The 19,114-nt window shown below is 44.6% G+C and overlaps 1 protein-coding gene across 2 annotated transcripts in view; it reads left to right on the top strand.

The window, feature by feature from the left end:
• The window catches only part of PPP1R1A (protein phosphatase 1 regulatory inhibitor subunit 1A), a 756,923-nt gene that overhangs the window by 373,315 nt on the left and 364,494 nt on the right, over window positions 1–19,114 (top strand). For both annotated transcript variants that reach the window (XM_069231033.1, XM_069231032.1), the window contains exon 2: window positions 16,583–16,643. In XM_069231033.1, coding sequence (XP_069087134.1) covers window positions 16,583–16,643 — 61 coding nt within the window. The remainder of the gene's footprint in view (window positions 1–16,582; window positions 16,644–19,114) is intronic.

Here is a 19,114-nt window from a genome sequence, read left to right as displayed (position 1 = left end):
AAGAACTGCCTCTGGCTGCTTCAACGACACTGATGATGCAGTGTCCAACTCCTCGTCCTCGATGTCTTCTGTCCGAGGTCCACGTAAGCTGCTGTGTTGGCTTAAACGCACGTATTTTGTTTTTCCTTGGAACTATTTGTGGCTTTTAATGGCTGTAATGACTCTTTTTTTGTGGTTGGGATTTGTGGTTACTTTTTTTCTGGTAATACATGGTCATTTTCTTCCTGATCGATCTGACATTGAGCACGTGGAGACCGTGTTAAAACCACATTTTTCGTCTCATATGGTTCGAAGAGACTTGTCCAATGTAAACATTTCTGCAATACCGATTCCGGATGGGATTGTGTGGGATAAAGTAATATTTGATATATATGGTCCCACTGAATTGATTCAAATACCGTATATGTCCTCAAGTTATCAATGAATTATATTGTTATACCAGGCATTGTTTCTGATGATTGAGATGTGAAGACAGTAGATTCTATGCTAACAGATTTGCAATATTATACTGTCTATGACAATGAAGATGCTTACCAATTTAGAGATAATCATGGTGACATGTTTTGCTACAACTATTATGGACACAACTTTATTCATAAAGCTAGTAGCCCTAAGTCCATATTTAATTATGTGCAATGGGAACATTGCTTGACTCCTCCACAAGGGAGTTCAAAAACGTATTATGATAAATTTGCATATTTTTCTGGGCATGATCAGCGAAATGCTAAGTCTTACTATTTTAAAGTTGCACCGCATTCTAATAAGTTAATTTTATTGACCGATACTAAATTACTGTATTCAAATTTGTTTGTATCTAAACTTTCGGCCGAGGGGTATGAATACTGGTTTAAGACTTTTGACTTGAAAAGTGTTTGGGGTACGAAAAATTGGCAGATGCAAAGGCAGGGATACATTATTTAGAGCATGTATTATCCCTGTGCAGATGATTTTCCTCAATGACACAGTACAACAGACTAGCTGTTTGGGCTTGGCGACAATTAGAGAGTTGAATTTGCCTAGTATACCTGTCCCTTCCAAATTAAACAACTGGCAGCACTATGTGAATGCTACTTTTAGTGAATTTACACATTGGGTCCAGAATGGTACGCTTAACACTTCATCGTTACATCCGGGCGGGTGGTTATTATGGCCTGTAGACACTAAAAAGTGTCATCAACGTTTTGTCACCTCTTCAGGGGCGTTCAGGACTAGTAGGGCAGACCCTCGTTACATTTCACCAGAACATGCTGATATTATAATTACATACAGCGTGGGGAAGCTTTGTCAGCAATGGTTAAAGTCATCCACGCTGGATGCAGTTAAGTCACATCTCACGTTACTGTCTAATGATATTGATTTACAAGAATTTTTTTCAGGTCCCAAGGTACCACGGAAGAAAAGATTTTTATACGAAGTTTATAATGAGATTTGGAAGCTTTCACAACAGGAGGCTGGCGCCCGGTTAAGGCAGATTGATCAGGAAAATCTGCTGCAGACTTTGTCTGTTGTTGATAATGGCATGCATACCCTTTCTGACCGTGTTTACACGATTGACAGCATTGTTTCCTCTACTATTGACATTATTAAATCGGACATGTCTTCTTTATATCATGGGCAAAGTCAGACGCGGTCCATCATGCAGCTGGGTTGGACTCTTCAGACCTTGAAGGCGGGTCGCGTTCCATGGCAGCACATTCGTGCCAGAGAGATCTTTATCTCCTTTAATTTGACTCGTCAACAACAGCTGATGGCTAAAAAGGAAGCGACGTATGTCATGTTGAATATTGAGAAATTGGAGAAACTGCCTTTCATGGTTGCTGAGATTCCGTCAGCTGAGTGGTTGATTCATGGGGTTATTAATCTGCCTATCTCCACTCTGCAATTTACTTCTTGTTTGAAGCACATTCCGGTGGGTAGATATGAACTATTGGGAGACAGTTACATACACGATGTGTGGGAGCTTCCCTTTCAATACAGATGTATTAATGGTTTGAGGGAGGTTTTTCTTAGCGATAGCGAATGCGAAGCTTCTGTCAGCCATTCCATGGTTTGTAAACAGCTGTCCTTGCACGGAGAGTGTAACGCTTCGATTGCTAACTTAGCTTGTTATCTGAAGGGAGTTCCAGTCCCGGTTATTAAAAACACTTTCCAGGTGCTTTCTAACGGCAGTTACATTGTTCTTAACAGCGAACGCTGCTGTGGCATGCGTGCCGGAATAGTTTACGTTGTCGTTGTCAACAAGCCCGTTACGTGCTGCGGGAATGTGTTGTTTCCCCCCACTCAAATTAGGGAGGTAGCGGACATCGGGCCTCATATTGCTACTTCCAAGGTTAATTTCGACAAGTTGAGTCGGCTAAAAGCTTTATTGTTTCAAAAGCATGTGGCCCTTACATCTGCTAGCGAGACCTACGCACTTCAGGTGGCAAGGTCATCGGCGGAGATACAGTCCCTTTTGAATACTAACTTTCCGAGTCACTTCAGTGAACTTGTGGGACGTATATTTAATGCATCCAGCACTGCTGGTATTGCACATATTTTCAAAGCCGTTGGTGTTGGTTTTGCTCACACCTTCTCTTCCATATTCGGTTTGATACCTTCGGCTATACACTCTATTTTCGAAAGCATTTTTGGGGGTTTCCCGATTACTTTGGCTTTGTTGGCCGGAGTTTTGCTATTGTTGCTATTTCTTCGCAATGGCTGTCCCGCCACGACGAGATCCAATATTGCTGCTCCCGTCAGCGCAGCTGTGTCGTGAACGCATGATGCAGCATTTTGGAGCAACACTCCTGGGACATTTGGAGTGTGACTGGTCTCTGTCATTCCGACCAGTTTTGGATTGTGTGCAACCCGTGTTTCGGTGCCTTTGGTGCTCGTTTGAACATGCATTGGCTTTCTGTCTCTCACTGCAGCGCCATCCAGTGGTCGAAACTGATCTGTTGATGTTCCCGATTAGGGCTCATTCCCAGACTTGTGCACTACACAGGCAGGGTCCCAGTGACACATACAACTAAAACAACATATATACAGTGAAATATGGGGGTAACATGCCAGGCAAGATGGTACTTTCCTACACAACCCCCCCCCCACCAAACGAAGGACAATAAGACTAGCCATGACCTGATGAGTCTTCATTGTCTAAGTGGAAATATCTGGAGAGTCCATCTGCATTGGAGTGGGTACTCCCAGGTCTATGTTCCACTGTATAGTCCATTCCCTGTAGGGATATGGACCACCTCAACAATTTAGGGTTTTCACCTTTCATTTGTTTTAGCCAAAGTAGAGGTTTGTGGTCTGGCTGAACAATGAAGTGAGTGCCAAACAGGTATGGCCTCAACTTCTTCAGTGCCCAGACCACAGCAAAGGCCTCCCTCTCTATGGCAGACCAACGCTTTTCTCTAGGGGTCAACCTCCTGCTGATAAAAGCAACAGGTTGATTCTGGCCCTCAGAATTAAGTTGTGATAAGACTGCCCCTACCCCTAATTCAGATGCATCAGTTTGGACAATGAATTTTTTGGAGTAACAGGGGCTTTTCAGGACAGGTGCAGAGCACATGGCCTGCTTCAGCTCCTCAAAAGCTTTCTGACAGTTTGCTGTCCATAATACCTTTTTAGGCATTTTCTTAGATGTGAGGTCATTAGGAGGGGCTGCAATGGAGCCATAGTTCTTTATGAACCTCCTGTAGTACCCAGTGAGGCCTAAAAAGGCTCTCACCTGAGTCTGAGTTGTAGGGGGAACCCAATCTATAATAGTTTGGATTTTCCCCTGAAGTGGTGCAATCTGTTCTCCACCTACCAGGTGTCCCAGATAAACCACTTTCCCCTGCCCTATCTGGCACTTTGAAGCCTTGATAGTGAGGCCTGCCTTTTGCAGGGCCTCCAAAACTTTCCATAGGTGGACCAGGTGATCATCCCAGCTGGAGCTAAAGACAGCTATATCATCTAGTTATGCTGCACTAAAAGCTTCCAGCCCTTGCAGGACTGTGTTCACCAACCTTTGAAAAGTGGCAGGTGCATTTTTCAATCCAAAAGGCATTACTGTGAATTGGTAGTGCCCTCTAATGGTTGAAAATGCAGTTTTTGCTTTTGCATCCTCTGATAACTTGATCTGCCAATACTCTGCAGTCAAATCAAAGGTGCTTAGATACTTGGAAGATGCCAGTGTATCTATTAGCTCATCTGCCCTGGGTATAGGGTGAGCATCAGTTTTAGTTACCTGGTTGAGACCTCTGTAGTCAACACAAAATCTCATTTCCCTTTTCCCATCTTTGGAATGAGGCTTTGGTACAAGTACCACAGGAGAGGCCCATGGACTTTCAGAGTGCTCAACCACTCCCAGTTCAAGCATTTTCTGCACCTCTTGTTTTATGCAGTCTCTGACATGGTCAGGCTGCCTATAGATCTTACTTTTGACAGGCAAGCTGTCTCCAGTATCTATAGTGTGCTAACACCAAGAAGTGGTGCCTGGCACAGTAGAAAAGAGTTCAGAAAACTGACCCAGGAGATTTATGCAGTGGTCTTTCTGCTCAGCAGTAAGACAATCTGCCAGTACCACACCTTCCACTAGAGCATCTTGTTCTGTGGAAGAGAAGAGATCAGGGTGAGGGTCACTCTCTTCTTCCTGTCCTTTATCTGTTGCCATGAGCAGGGTGAGATCAGCCCTGTCATAGTAGGGTTTCAGGCAATTGACATGGAGCACCCTAAGGGGACTCCTGGCAGTGCCTAAGTCAACCAAGTAGGTGACTTCTCCCTTCTTTTCAACAATTATGTGGGGTCCACTCCATTTGTCTTGGAGTGCTCTTGGGGCCACAGGCTCCAAGACCCACACTTTCTGCCCTGGTTGGTACTGAATCAGAACAGCCTTCTGGTCATGCCATTGCTTTTGGAGCTCTTGGCTGGCCTGAAGGTTTTTACTGGCCTTTTTCATGTACTCAGCCATTCTAGATCTTAGGCCAAGTACATAGTCCACTATGTCTTGCTTAGGAGCTTTTAAAGGTTGTTCCCAACCCTCCTTCACAAGTGTTAGAGGACCTCTCACAGGGTGTCCAAAAAGGAGTTCAAAGGGGCTGAAGCCCACTCCTTTTTGGGGTACCTCCCTGTAAGCAAAAAGGAGGCAAGATAACAGGACATCCCATCTCCTGCGGAGTTTTTCAGGGAGTCCCATTATCATTCCTTTGAGAGTTTTATTAAACCTCTCAACCAGTCCATTTGTTTGTGGATGATAGGGTGTGGTGAACTTGTATGTAACACCACATTCCTTCCACATGGCCTTTAAGTAAGCAGACATGAAATTGCTTCCCCTGTCTGATACCACCTCTTTTGGGAAGCCCACCCTGGAAAAGATTCCCAAGAGGGCCTTTGCCACTGCAGGAGCTGTAGTGGTCCTTAGAGGAATTGCTTCTGGATATCTGGTGGCATGGTCCACTACCACCAAGATAAACCTATTGCCTGAAGCAGTAGGAGGGTCAAGGGGGCCAACTATGTCAACCCCTACCCTTTCAAAGGGAACCCCAACCACAGGTAGTGGAATAAGGGGTGCCTTTGGAGTGCCACCTGTCTTGCCACTGGCTTGACAGGTTTCACAGGACTTACAAAATTCCTTTGTGTCCTCTGACATTCTAGGCCAATGAAACAAGGGGACAAGCCTGTCCCAAGTTTTCATTTGCCCCAAATGTCCAGCTAGGGGAATATCGTGGGCTAAAGTTAGGAGGAACTTTCTGTATTGCTGAGGAATCACCAATCTCCTGGCAGCTCCAGCTTTTGGATCCCTTGCCTCAGTATACAAGAGGTTGTCCTCCCAGTAAACTCTGTGAGAGTCACTGACATCCCCATTTGCTTGTTTGACACCTTGCTGTCTTAGACCCTCTAGTGTGGGACAGGTATGCTGTGCCACACTCAGCTCCTCCCTGGCAGGCCCCCCTTCACCCAAAAGCTCAGCAGTGTCTGCCTCCAGCTCCTCTGGTGTAGGTTCTGCACAGGGTGGAAATTCTTCTTCCTCAGAAGTTGAATCCACTGTAGAGGGAGGGATAGTAGGTAGTGTTTTGCCTTTACTAACCCTAGGTTTAGGGAGCACTTGGTCCATTCTTCCAGGATCCAAATCACCCTGTCCTTTTTGCTTTTTGGCCTGAGCCCTCGTTAAAGCAAAAATATGCCCTGGAATGCCCAGCATTACTGCATGAGCATCCAACTCCACTTCTGCCCAAGCTGATGTCTCTAAATGGTTCCCTAGTAGACAGTCTACAGGTAAATCTGAGGCAACCACAACTTTCTTTGGACCAGTAATCCCCCCCCCCCCCAGTTGAGATTCACAACAGCCATGTGGTGGCTAAGAGTGTTGTTATGAGCATCAGTCACTTGGTACTGGTGACCAAGTAGGTGTTGTTCAGGGTGGACCAGTTTCTCTATTACCATTGTAACACTGGCACCTGTGTCCCTGTAGGCCTGAACCTCAACACCATTTATTAGGGGAAGTTGCTTGTACTTCTCCATGTTAAGGGGACAAGCAACCAAGGTTTCCAAATCAATGGCACCTTCAGAGACTAACACAGCCTCTGTAGTCTCCCTAACAAGACCAACCCCAACTAAATTACCAAAGGTGAGCCCAGCTACTCCCTTGGATTGGCTATTAGTAGGTTGGCTCCCACCACCACTGCTATTACTAGGGGCACTAGGTGTAGCAGCAGGGGTTGTAGTGGTAGGAGGCTTGGTGCTTTTCTTTGGGCAACTGGGATCAGTTGTCCAATGGCCTTTTATTTTACATAAATAGCACCATGGTTTCTTTTCTTTGTTTTGATTTGAAGAGGATTTGGGCCCACCACCCCCACGAGAGTGTTTTTGTGGGCCTGATGAAGACTCATTTTTAGATTTGTCCCCACCCTTCTCAGAAGACTTACCATCCTTCTTCTTGCCATCCTTGTCACCCCCTGTATGAACTTTTCTGTTCACCCTTGTTCTGACCCATTTGTCGGCCTTCTTTCCCAATTCTTGGGAAGAGGTCAGATCAGAGTCTACCAGGTACTGGTGTAACAAATCAGACACACAGTTATTAAGAATATGCTCTCTCAGGATTAAGTTATACAGGCTTTCATAGTCAGAAACTTTACTGCCATGTAACCACCCCTCCATGGCCTTCGCTGAATGGTCAACAAAGTCTACCCAGTCTTGTGAAGACTCCTTTTTGGTTTCTCTGAACTTGATCCTGTACTGTTCAGTGGTTAAGCCATAACCATCTAGGAGTGCATTCTTAAGAACTGTAAAATTATTGGCATCACTTTCTTTAACAGTAAGGAGCCTATCCCTACCCTTTCCACTGAAAGATAGCCATAGGATAGCAGCCCACTGCCTTTGAGGGACTTCCTGTACAACACAGGCCCTCTCAAGTGCAGCAAACCACTTGTTACTGTCATCCCCCTCCTTGTAAGGGGGAGCTATCTTGTGCAGATTCCTAGACTCATGCCCTTTTACAGGATGACTATTTGGAATACTGCTGCTGCCACCATGGGGTCCAAACCCCAACCTCTGTCTTTCTTTTTCTAAGTCAAATGCTTCCCTGTCTAGATCCAGCTGTTGCTTTTAAAGCTTCAGCCTGGACTCTTCCACTCTCAATCTATTGAGTTCCCTTTCTAACATTCTGTCTTCAGGGAGGGTGGGTTGGGCATGCCTTGACACAGAAGAATGGTGTGAATGAACAGAGGGAGACCTGTCCCTAACAGATGGCACTCTAACAGCCTGGCCTACAGAAGTCACACTCCTACTGTGATGGGAAGTAACACTCTTACTGTGATGAGAAGTCACATTAGCACCAGCTATGCTAGGTGGCCTGCTAAGGGGCAGGTTGGGAAGGTTCCCTTCTAACTCTTTTACTAGGGGTGCCCCAGAATCAGAGTGGGAGCCATCAGCTAATCTCTCACCAGAAGTGCCAATTAAGGTCTTATCTTGTTCAACGAGCATGTTAACTAATAGTTCTCTAGAGGGATTCTTCCCTACCCCTAAACCTCTTTCAACGCAGAGACTCCTTGCTGCTTTCCAGCTAAGGTGGTCATAAGCAGTCTTGGACAGATCCAGAGTTTGACCTGTACCAGACATAATAGAAAAGGTTTAAGGGACAGAAAAAGAAAGAAAAAGTTTTCAGAACTTTTTAAAAGACTGAAAAAAACTTTTAAAACTTTTAAAGAACTTTTTGAAAGTTTTAGAGGTACTTTTCAGCACTTAGCAAAAGAGTAAGAGAAGAAAAGCAAAACTTTTTGGTTAGGTGTACATACACTGAACTTGTTTTGTATATTTTTCTCTTATGGAAAGTACAATATGACAAAGTGGTAAGTAGTTGCAAGTACTGATCCCACCGCTGCACAACCAATGTAGGAGGCTGGACTGGCTTGTAGTGAGTACCAAGGGGTACTTACACCTTGCACCAGGCCCAGGTATCCCTTATTAGTGTAGAGGGGTGTCTAGCAGCTTAGGCTGATAGAAAAGGTAGCTTAGCAGAGCAGCTTAGGCTGAACTAGGAGACGAGTGAAGCTCCTACAGTACCACTAGTGTCATATGCACAATATCATAAGAAAACACAATACACAGATATACTAAAAATAAAGGTACTTTATTTTTATGACAATATGCCAAAAGTATCTCATTGAGTACCCTCAGTATGAGGATAGCAAATATACACAAGATATATGTACACAATACCAAAATATGCAGTAATAGCAATAGAAAACAGTGCAAGCAATGTATAGTCACAATAGAATGCAATGGGGGCACATAGGGATAGGGGCAACACAAACCATATACTCTAGAAGTGGAATGCGAACCACAAATGGACCCCAAACCTATGTGACCTTGTAGAGGGTCACTGGGACTGTAAGAAAACAGTGAGGGTTAGAAAAATAGCCCACCCCAAGACCCTGAAAAGTGGGTGCAAAGTGCACCTAAGTTCACCAAAGAGCACAGAAGTCGTGATAGGGGAATTCTGCAAGGAAGACCAACACCAGCAATGCAACAACAATGGATTTTCTGACGAGAGTACCTGTGGAACAAGGGGACCAAGTCCAAGAGTCACAATCAAGTCGGGAGTGGGCAGATGCCCAGGAAATGCCAGCTGTGGGTGCAAACAAGCTGCCACCGGATGGTAGAAGCTGTGGATTCTGCAAGAACGACAAGGGCTAGAAACTTCCCCTTTGGAGGATGGATGTCCCACGTCGTGAAGAGTCGTGCAAAGGTGTTTCCGTGCAGAAAGACCGCAAACAAGCCTTGCTAGCTGCAAGGGTCACGGTTAGGGTTTTTGGATGCTGCTGTGGCCCAGGAGGGACCAGGATGTCGCCAATTGCGTGAGGAGACAGAGGGGGCGTTCAGCAAGACAAAGAGCCCACTCAGAGTCAAGCGGCACCCGCAGAAGTGCTGGAACAGGCACTACGAAGTGGAGTGAACCGGAGCTCACCCGAAGTCACAAAGGAGGGTCCCACGAAGCCGGAGGACAACTCAGGAGGTCGTGCACTGCAGGTTAGAGTGCCGGGGACCCAGGCTTGGCTGTGCACAAAGGAAATCCTGGAAGAGTGCACAGGAGCCGGAGCAGCTGCAAAACACGCGGTTCCCAGCAATGCAGTCTAGCGTTGGGAGGCAAAGACTTACCTCCACCAAACATGGACTGAAGAGTCACTGGACTGTGGGAGTCACTTGGACAGAGTTGCTGAGTTCAAGGTACCTCGCTCGTCGTGCTGAGAGGAGACCCAGAGGACCGGTGATGCAGTTCTTTGGTGCCTGCGGTTGCAGGGGGAAGATTCCGTCGACCCACAGGAGATTTCTTCGAAGCTTCTAGTGCAGAGAGGAAGCAGACTACCCCCACAGCATGCACCACCAGGAAAACAGTCGAGAAGGCGGCCACTCAGAGCAGTCCAGTGTGCCAGCAGCACCTCTGTTTCCAAGATGGCAGAGGTCTGGAGCACACTGGACGAGCTCGGGACACCTCCCACAGGAAGTGCAGGTCAGGGGAGTGGTCACTCCCCTTTCCTTTGTCCAGTTTAGCGCCAGAGCAGGGCCGGGGGATCCCTGAACCGGTGCAGACTGGCTTATGCAGAGATGGGCACCATCTGTGCCCATCAAAGCATTTCCAGAGGCTGGGGGAGGCTACTCCTCCCCAGCCCTGACACCTTTTTCCAAAGGGAGAGGGTGTAACACCCTCTCTCTGAGGAAGTCCTTTGTTCTGCCTTCCTGGGCCAAGCCTGGCTGGACCCCAGGAGGGCAGTAGCAGGCCTGTGTAAGAATTGTCAGAGCTCCCTATGGGTGGCACAAGAAAAGCTGCAGCCATAGGGATCTCCTGGAACCCCAATACCCTGGGTACCTCAGTACCATATACTAGGGAATTATAAGGGTGTTCCAGTATGCCAATGTAAATTGGTGAAATTGGTCACTAGCCTGTTAGTGACAATTTGGAAAGAAATGAGAGAGCATAACCACTGAGGTTCTGAACAGCAGAGCCTCAGTGAGACAGTTAGTCATAACACAGGTAATACATACAGGGCACACTTATGAGCACTGGGGCCCTGGCTGGCAGGGTCCCAGTGACACATACAACTAAAACAACATATATACAGTGAAATATGGGGGTAACATGCCAGGCAAGATGGTACTTTCCTACAGCAACCCAATGGGCTTGAGGGCCCTGCGGGGGCTCCTGTAATGCTTGCTGCTGGGGTGCCCATTGCACATGTTGTGGTCTCACCTGCCCCTGCTTGCTAATCCAACCTTGTGCTCTCTCATAATTTTTCCTGGCCCTGCATTCCTTTCTTACAGCAATAATAACATTGTTGTCCTGCCCTATAGCTTCCTTGTCTTTTCCCTGTGTTGCCCTTGCTCTCCTAAAAAGCTTCCCTGCCCCTTTCTCGCATCACTTACTGGTTATCCTCCTGGCACCTGTACCTGCACTGGTGTTGCAACAGTTGTTGGCGGCGCAGTCACAAGTGCCCCTTCTGTACTCAGTTTCTTAAGTTTTTGTTGCACCAACTTAGCTGTGGCACTTTCTGCCTGTTCTATTCTTTCCTTGTCCTTTTCTTGTTTTCGCTTAAAATAATGTATTAGTTAGGCCTGTATTTCGGGCCATGGTTTAGCCTCTATTACCACCACTCCATCTAAGCTTGCTTGTATATCAGTGGGAAGGCCTCTCTTTAATACATTATAAAACAAAATTGCATTTCCTTCCGTGTTTTCCCAGTTACATCCTATTTACTGCACCCATTGTTCTTTCATTCTAGTAATGAATTCTGCAATATCCTCAGTAGGCTTTATACTTTCTGCCATAAGGGCTCCAATGTCTGGTCTATCTGGATACGTCCGCCGAAGTGCATGCCAAACATGTTGGCGGACGTTGTTAAAAGATGATCCATCAAACTGTGTATTTATCAATGTCACTTGAGGAAAGCCTGCTCTAACAAAAATAGGGGTGTACTTCGTCTCCCACTAATGAACTGAGCAAGCATTTAACATCACCTAAAGCGAGGTTGACTCCAGTAGTGTGTTTATTAAAGCATCCTATCCATTTTTCCGCACCTTCAGACAGCGGGGGCAGTGCCCTTTTTAAATTCTCTTTGTTAATCTGAGGCCATGGCACATATGTTGGTACCTGCCCTCCCTTAAAAATAAGGACAATTGAGTTAGTGGTCGAAGGCTCACTAACCTGAGGCTTAGCCTTGGATCTTGTCTAGTACCACATGTCACTTTAGTTGGTTAGTCTACAGCATACGGCTCCCAGACACTAAGGCATTCTTGCATGTAAGGGTAATTCCAACCTGGGCCACTCCGTCCCTGCCATATGCAATCTTCTGCAGTCGCTAAATCAAAGGGTTGAAAAGGCCCTTGTCAAGGCCATGGCTTTCTTCCTTCCTTTTTGGTCCACCTCGCCAATTCATCTGAGAAGGGTTGACGATAATAGCTCCCTTCCTTTTGCTCTTTTCTCTCTATGGGTGTCAAATCTGACCTTGTTTTTAGAATTGACCTCCTTTTTGTATCTGTGGTACTTCTTGCTGTCATTAATAACTCTCGTGTAGGGCAAAAATTATATTGCCTTCTGTTAACCCCTTGTTTGTGCGCACTTCTATTAAGCCCATTGTCTCAGTCCTCATCACCTTCTCCCCTGGTGCACACTGTTAGCCATCCGAGGGCTCCTCATATTGCAACGTCTGTATGTCTCTTCCATTCCTCTTCCTCTTCTATCCATTCCTCTGCTGCCTCTCTCAGAGTGTCTGCAGATGTGTCTCCAAGCCTAGGAGTGACATGCCCTATAGTCCATTGCCCCCGGAGGGGGTGGGGCTGTTAGACCGCTGTGCCTGCCTCACCGTATGCTGCAACGCACTTATTAGCCTGTCTCTACCACGCTGTTCTGGGTCAGCTTGAGGAGTGAATGGGAAGGGAGCGGGGTGGCCTCCGCTCCCTGCACCTCTAACCTCTCCTCCTTAGGCTCAACCCAAATTGGAACCTGGTACCCTGCAGCTGGCAGGATAGGGTAGAGACCATAAGGTAGGGGTTCCCCTTGAGACTTTCCTGGGGGTTCTGATTGTGTTTGCGCCACTAACTCTTCGGGCACGGTTGACTTCACATTTGTCTTCTCATGACAGAATACCCACCATAGTGACAGAATAGATTCCCTTTTCTGTCTCTTCTTTTTCTTATAAGTTGAGTGAATGAGTCAATATGTGTTCAGCTATGTCCTCGTCAAATGTTCCTTCCTTTGGCCATGATTTGGCGTGATCCTCAGTGCCTTTATGCCACTGCTTACAATATTTTAGTATTCTCTTTTTATCTAAAGGGAAGGTTTTTACCATATGGTCCAGAGGGGTGTCCATGGTCCCCACAGGACGTGTGTTTCCTATGCATACCTCTTGCAGTCTGACCGCTGCACTATGTATCCCTTTTCGGTCCTTGTCTCCCTTCTTAATGTGTATTTGCCTTTACCACTGTTGCTGACCTATAGCAGTGATATGCAGGGACAATCTCACTCAGTATTGCCTGACTTCACATATATTGTTGTGAGACCAAATTGGTGAACGTCAGCCATACTTATCGTTAATCTGCACAACACTTTTTCTACGGTGATATCTGGGGCGGGTGATTTTGTGGGGGGTCTGAGTGGATTAGTACCTGACACAATGCTTGTTATAACATTGTCTTGTATGTAGATAACTACTTGTGGTGCTCGGGATGTGTTGAGCCATTCATTGTTCAAGGGTGTGAAATTACAAATATCTGTGAGAAATGCATCAAGAAGAGCCTCTAATAAAAGGGGTGACTGTGTTATTATTTCAAACTGCAGGGTTTTGCATGGACATGGGGGTTGCCCGTGAGCTCATTTAAATACTACTTATAACTCAATGGTATCTGTTTCCTGCCACAGAGAATCATCAACCTCACTCATAGGGATTTATTATCAATCTTCACTTACTTTGGGATGTTTTATTTTGGCACCCTGTGTTTTTATCTACACTAATTATTCCTCACTTACGGGACACTTGAGGGGTGTCTTTTGGGATGTCAAAAATATGGCAGAGATCTCGCACCCTCTCCTCCTCACTTATATATGTCTGTGTGACAACTGGTAGGGAATCCTGCCATTTCTCTATAACTTGAGCCTTATGAATATAAAACACTGTACTTTTTTTGTCCTCCTTCTCACTCATTACTCATAAAATGCATCCACTTGTTACTGTTGCGTTTTTCAGGTTTGCAACCAAGGGTCTGACCGTGCTCAGGGCAAAGCCAACTGACTCTAACCATCTGGTTGTCCCCTTACCTAAACGTCACACTCCCCACTGATGTCTCATCCTCGGTCGCTATCCCTCAAAGATGCCTTCCAGATGTGTTCAATCTGGGAATTTGGTGAGCGGGGTGTCTGACTCATTCAGAGCAAGGTCTGCTGGCGCCGGTAAAGTGAGTCAAGTGACCATCTCTTACCATGTCAGACGTTTTACCACTTATTACCCGGTCCACCTCACTACTTCTACTCTGACCCTCCGGATCTAACCGAGATACCTGCTGGGCATTACCAAATGAATGTCCCTTCCAGGGGCTGCCCCCCTGTGTAATGCACTGCTACCTGTCGTCCCTTCCTCTTATCACAAAAGGGTATTCGTACTAGCTAGTCTTCTGGTCTGACCGGGAAATCACAATTCATTTGTAGCATAACAACATAACATTGCATTTAAACCCACTAGCTTGTCTTCTGGTCTGACCGGGAAAGCACAATTCATTTGTGGCATAACAACATAATATTGCATTTAAACCCCACATAAATCATGCATGCATTCCCTCATATTATAGTTGGCAAAAAGAATCAAGCAATTAAAAAAAATAAGGTACGAAGCCCAACCTCTCCTCACCTTTTAGGACAGCAACATCTGGAACCCCGACTACCTGTTTGAATAAGCAGGTGTATGCTCACCTGATTTCCACGCAGTGTTGTATTCAAGCAGCGCAAGCGTGCCTCCTTCAGCCGCAGTCTGGGGGAGGGAAGACGGCTCCTGGCTGGCTTGCCAAATATTGTGTAGTCAGGAAATTAAAAAACGACACAACTCTGTTTGGCAAATAATATGAGCATTTATGAATCACGGCCAGGAGGGCAGCAGAGCTCAGCGACTGATACCGCACTCAACTTTGTCATCACGAACAACATCTTTTATAGTCTCTGAAAGCATTGAATGTGTCTTATCACTCGTCATGCATATTAATTTAAGCGCTTACTTGGTACATTGTTATCTCTACTTACATTAGCACAAACCAATATTTCTCCTTGGGAAAGCATCTAATTATGCATTTACAGGAAAGCAAAGGTTACACATCTGCCATAGATACATTTGATAATAATCACAGTGCTTTTGATCTCATGTTCTGAAGCCTAAGGTAGTGTGAGTTTATTGAGTCATGAAGTCAATTATGACCTCTGTTTTGGTTCAAACAAATGCCAAAATGCTATCAAAGCTAATTCTAAGGCTTCAGTTTCTAAGACCATTTTCTAAAATAATGGATTTTCCTAAACTGGCCCACATAAATTCCCTGTGACATTAGCCAATGTGCTGCCAAACCAAGCTGCCTTATTATCACCTCCTTTCTTTAATTTTTTTTATTTTTTATTTAGTAATCTGAAAGAAAAAATCCATAGTTATGATCCAAACACCTATCATGATTCAAGAATTCATGCCGTCCATGCAAATTTATATACAGCCAGCTGAAAACGTAAGGATACTCAATAAGACAAAATCCATAATTATAATGCAAACATCAATCATGATTTAAGAGTTCATACCCTCCATGCAAAATTATAATTTTTTAAACATCTGTCAAAATGCTTAAAACTACAAAGACACAAAATATCATAAAATGCAAGACTTCGCTAATACCCCAACCTAGGGAGCCATGCAGCAAAGCTGATGTGGTGTGGGAAACTTGCAAGACCTCCCATGATAACTCAATTGATCGAGTCATGCCATATCTCCCCATATTTTTTTAGGGCACCTTTCATTTGAGCATAAAGCTTTTCAAGGTGTTGCACCCACCTCATCTTCCCCCAACGTTGCTCAAAAGTAGGTACGTCTTGAGATCTCCACTTGTGCAATATTAGCGATTTGGCTACCAGTGTAGCAATAAAAAATTGTTGTTGCCATACTGTAAATTGCATAAACATGGGGCACATAACAAACAACACTTAACGGATCTGGAGTTGTCCAGCTGAGAAAATTTTATTAACTTAACTAGTTCTGTAACATCACAACTCTGTTAATGGATCTAGAGGAAAATACAAGTATGGGGGATACATTTGAATAATTGGTGGTGAGCTGTTCCCAAGATTTCACTGACTCATTCAAGATAAAATCCTGTAGCCTGCAAACCCCTGCCCTTTCCCATGCCTTTATGGCTAAGATCTCTTATTACAATCTCAGCTGTGGGCAGCCCCTCAACCAAACATGGAGATGAAACCCAGGAATCAGAAGTTTTACATATCTAAAGACCATGATATAAGGTATCTTTTATCTTGTGCATTTTAGGTAGTCTTGGTATTTTTAGAAAGACCGGAAGCCAGATATCAACCTTGTGACGTATCTGCTGGAACTAAAAATAATCTGACTAGTTGCTCATATCTGCCATGCGCACCAGCCAATCAAGGAATGCTGCATGGTAATAATTCTTCTAGTGCACAAGTGCTAAACCTCCATCTTCATTATTCAACTGTAAAGTTGTCAAATGGGTATAGGGTTTCTTCCCCTGCCATAAAATGTGGCGAAGTATGGAATCAATAGCCTCATCATGATGTTTGCAAAGGTAAAAACCAACAACTGAAGATTTGCCATCTCTTATTAAAGTAAGAGGCAGGGAGTGCCACAGATGAAGTAACCCACCTAGCCAGTCGCAGCTGTGCGGTTTTATTGGCGAGAGTGGACACTACCGCTGTTCACTTGACACTAGCAATGCTCCCATCTTAAAAGCCTAGTTGTATGCACCATTACCTCTTGTATTTTAGTGTAAATCAAACATGTTTTCTTTTTACTGTTGCAATCTTGTTCAATGGTGGTTTATTGCTGACTTGTTCTATTGCATTTTGTCATTACAGATTCGGAGACGTCGCCCAACTCCGGCAACTTTAGTGCTCACCAGCGACCAGTCCTCACCGGGTATGTTTCTCTACAAGCCAGCTTAATGCTGGAGCCAAACTAACTTTTGAACCCCGCAATAGTAGAAACAATGTAGCTTGCACATGTTCATTTTCTTTAGTGTGCATTTGTTTATTATGCTGTTTATTCCAAACGCAGTAGAAATTAATTAGAGCCTGATTTAACGAAAAGTGGCGCTGCACCATATTTTCTTGCACCGCCCAAGGAGCCCTCCAACGCCACCATGTGTACGCCGTATCTAAGATATAGCGCACCATGGCGGTAGTTAGGGGAACTAGCGTTACTATTTTTTACGCTAGTTTGGAGCTTTGCAGGATTAGTATTAAAATATTGATGCTAATCTTGCAAAGCCCATTGAGGGCCATTGTAGTCAATGGTGTGCCTCCATTTTAATGCCTGTTCTGATCAGGCGTTAAAAGTGCTAAAAAAGTGGTACAAAACAATTTCTTCTATTTTTTCGGGCCCCTTTTGAATACATTATGCCTTGTAAATTTGGCCCAGCGATTTTGACCTCGTTCGGCCATATCAGCTTTAAAAAATTACGCTAATGTGAATGTGGAGCAAAAGAGATATCAGTAGAAGAGGTTCAAGGAATTTCAGTGCCCCAGAGAAAAAATATTTTTGCCTTTACAATGTTTCCTTTTTTTGAGACAGCAACATGCAAGTCCTTCTCTATGACTTACCACCACCTAGTATTAACTCTCTATGACAGCGTGCTTGCCTTGCTTCATTGAAAGGATTGCCTATTCGGTGCCAATGGCACTTGCGATCCTCTGCCTGAACTGCTCCAGTGCGGCGCTTGTAATGTGTGTGCTCGTGGAAATAGGCATCACACTGCGTTCCCTGAGAGGCGGCATAACACATGAAGATGTGGGCAGACGCTGCACTACCAGGCTAGTTACAGGGCCTACCTTATCTCCTGCTCGCAATCTGAATTAGTGTTCAGCTCTTTTGTTACTCTAAACCTGTACGTTGTCTAAGACTGAGTTTTCTTTATTGTGACTTTGTACCTCTGTGTTTTACAAGCTGTTAAATTATTTAGCTTTGTCCCGTTTTTTGTGCACATATCATGCTGTGCTTATTTGTGGGTTGCATACTGATTGTATTTTCAGTAGCTCGCCCTGGAAATTGAATTACTATGTAACTGTGTATCCATAAGATGTGAGTGTTCATCTATCTTTGAGGTTTCATGGTTCATCCTAGTATTATGTTCAGTGACATGTTTGTTACTGGTTATTGTAAGCATGAAAGTGAGAATTTCTTTAATTCTGACAGTCTCTCAAACTCTTCTGTGTGGTTACAGCTGTTATTCATTTTCTTTCTGTACCTTTGCTGTTGTGTATCTTTGATTATTTTGTGCAATATACATTGGCTTACTCAGTGCAGCTGCACCGAGTTCCACTGGTTGCAGTTGCTGTGCCTACCCACGGTTAATCTCAGCATGTGAATGTGTATTTGGTTATTGTATTTAGGTTTGTGTATGTCTGTGTGCGTGTCTGTTTTTCTGTACAGTTTGTATACGTGTCTCTGGATCATCAGTTAGTTGTACACTGCATGTCTAGTCATTGTATGCACTTCAGAATCAGGCTGTTAGTGCAGTAATTGTATGGTTACTGGCTGTATTTGTATGTTATTGTATGGAGTTTATGCGAAAATGTTGTGTTGTTGGTTGAAATTTCAGTAATCTTGAAACATTCAATTTGAATTTGTGAAATAAATACGTGTGAAGAATGAATATTGTTAGCATTTTTATATTGTCTAAATTGGTAATAGCTCTCCGGTGTCCCTTTTTGACCCCCCTTTTTTATTATAGTGCTTCTGTTCTGTATCACCTTGCTAGTACAGAAAGAGAGAGAAAAACCAAGAGAATGGGTATAGGGATTTTTCTCGAGTTCCTGGGCCATCGGGGGTAACTATTTGCGTCAATCAGAACCATTTATCACTGGTGTCCCGAATCTTGACTTTACTATTAGATTCACGACTTAGAACCAAGGACATCACTTTAGCACCACTTGACCTTGAGGGTAGAGAAGCAGAGTAGACCCAAGCTTTCTCAGGAAGGTGGTATGGGTTAGAGACCAGGATCGCAGTGAGCTGCTAGTATGATTCAGTAACAATATGTCCAGTCTGTGCTTACTTATTTAAAAAGAAAAAGTACTATTTGGAGTGTGATAACTGTCATTCACTCCCCCTGCCTTTGCTTAATGCATAGAAGACATGGGCAGGGAGAATGATTAATGGGCTCACACAGCGAGGAAAAGTTCTCTAAGCACCAGTTCATTGGTTTTTAGTATTCCAGAAACAAATTGCTTGATTTGGGAATTTGTTTCTTGAATACAAAAACATTTCCCCAGTGCACACTTTAAACAGAGTGTCCACTCAACAAGCCTCATTACTGTTATAGGAGACAGCATGGCAGCAGCTTTCCTCACAGCAGTGAGATCACCACCAGGAAGGCAGACTCATAGAGA

The sequence above is a fragment of the Pleurodeles waltl genome, chromosome 4_2 (assembly GCF_031143425.1).
Source record: "Pleurodeles waltl isolate 20211129_DDA chromosome 4_2, aPleWal1.hap1.20221129, whole genome shotgun sequence".
NCBI classification, from domain to species: domain Eukaryota; kingdom Metazoa; phylum Chordata; class Amphibia; order Caudata; family Salamandridae; genus Pleurodeles; species Pleurodeles waltl.
This window is presented reverse-complemented; position numbering and strand designations above follow the sequence as displayed.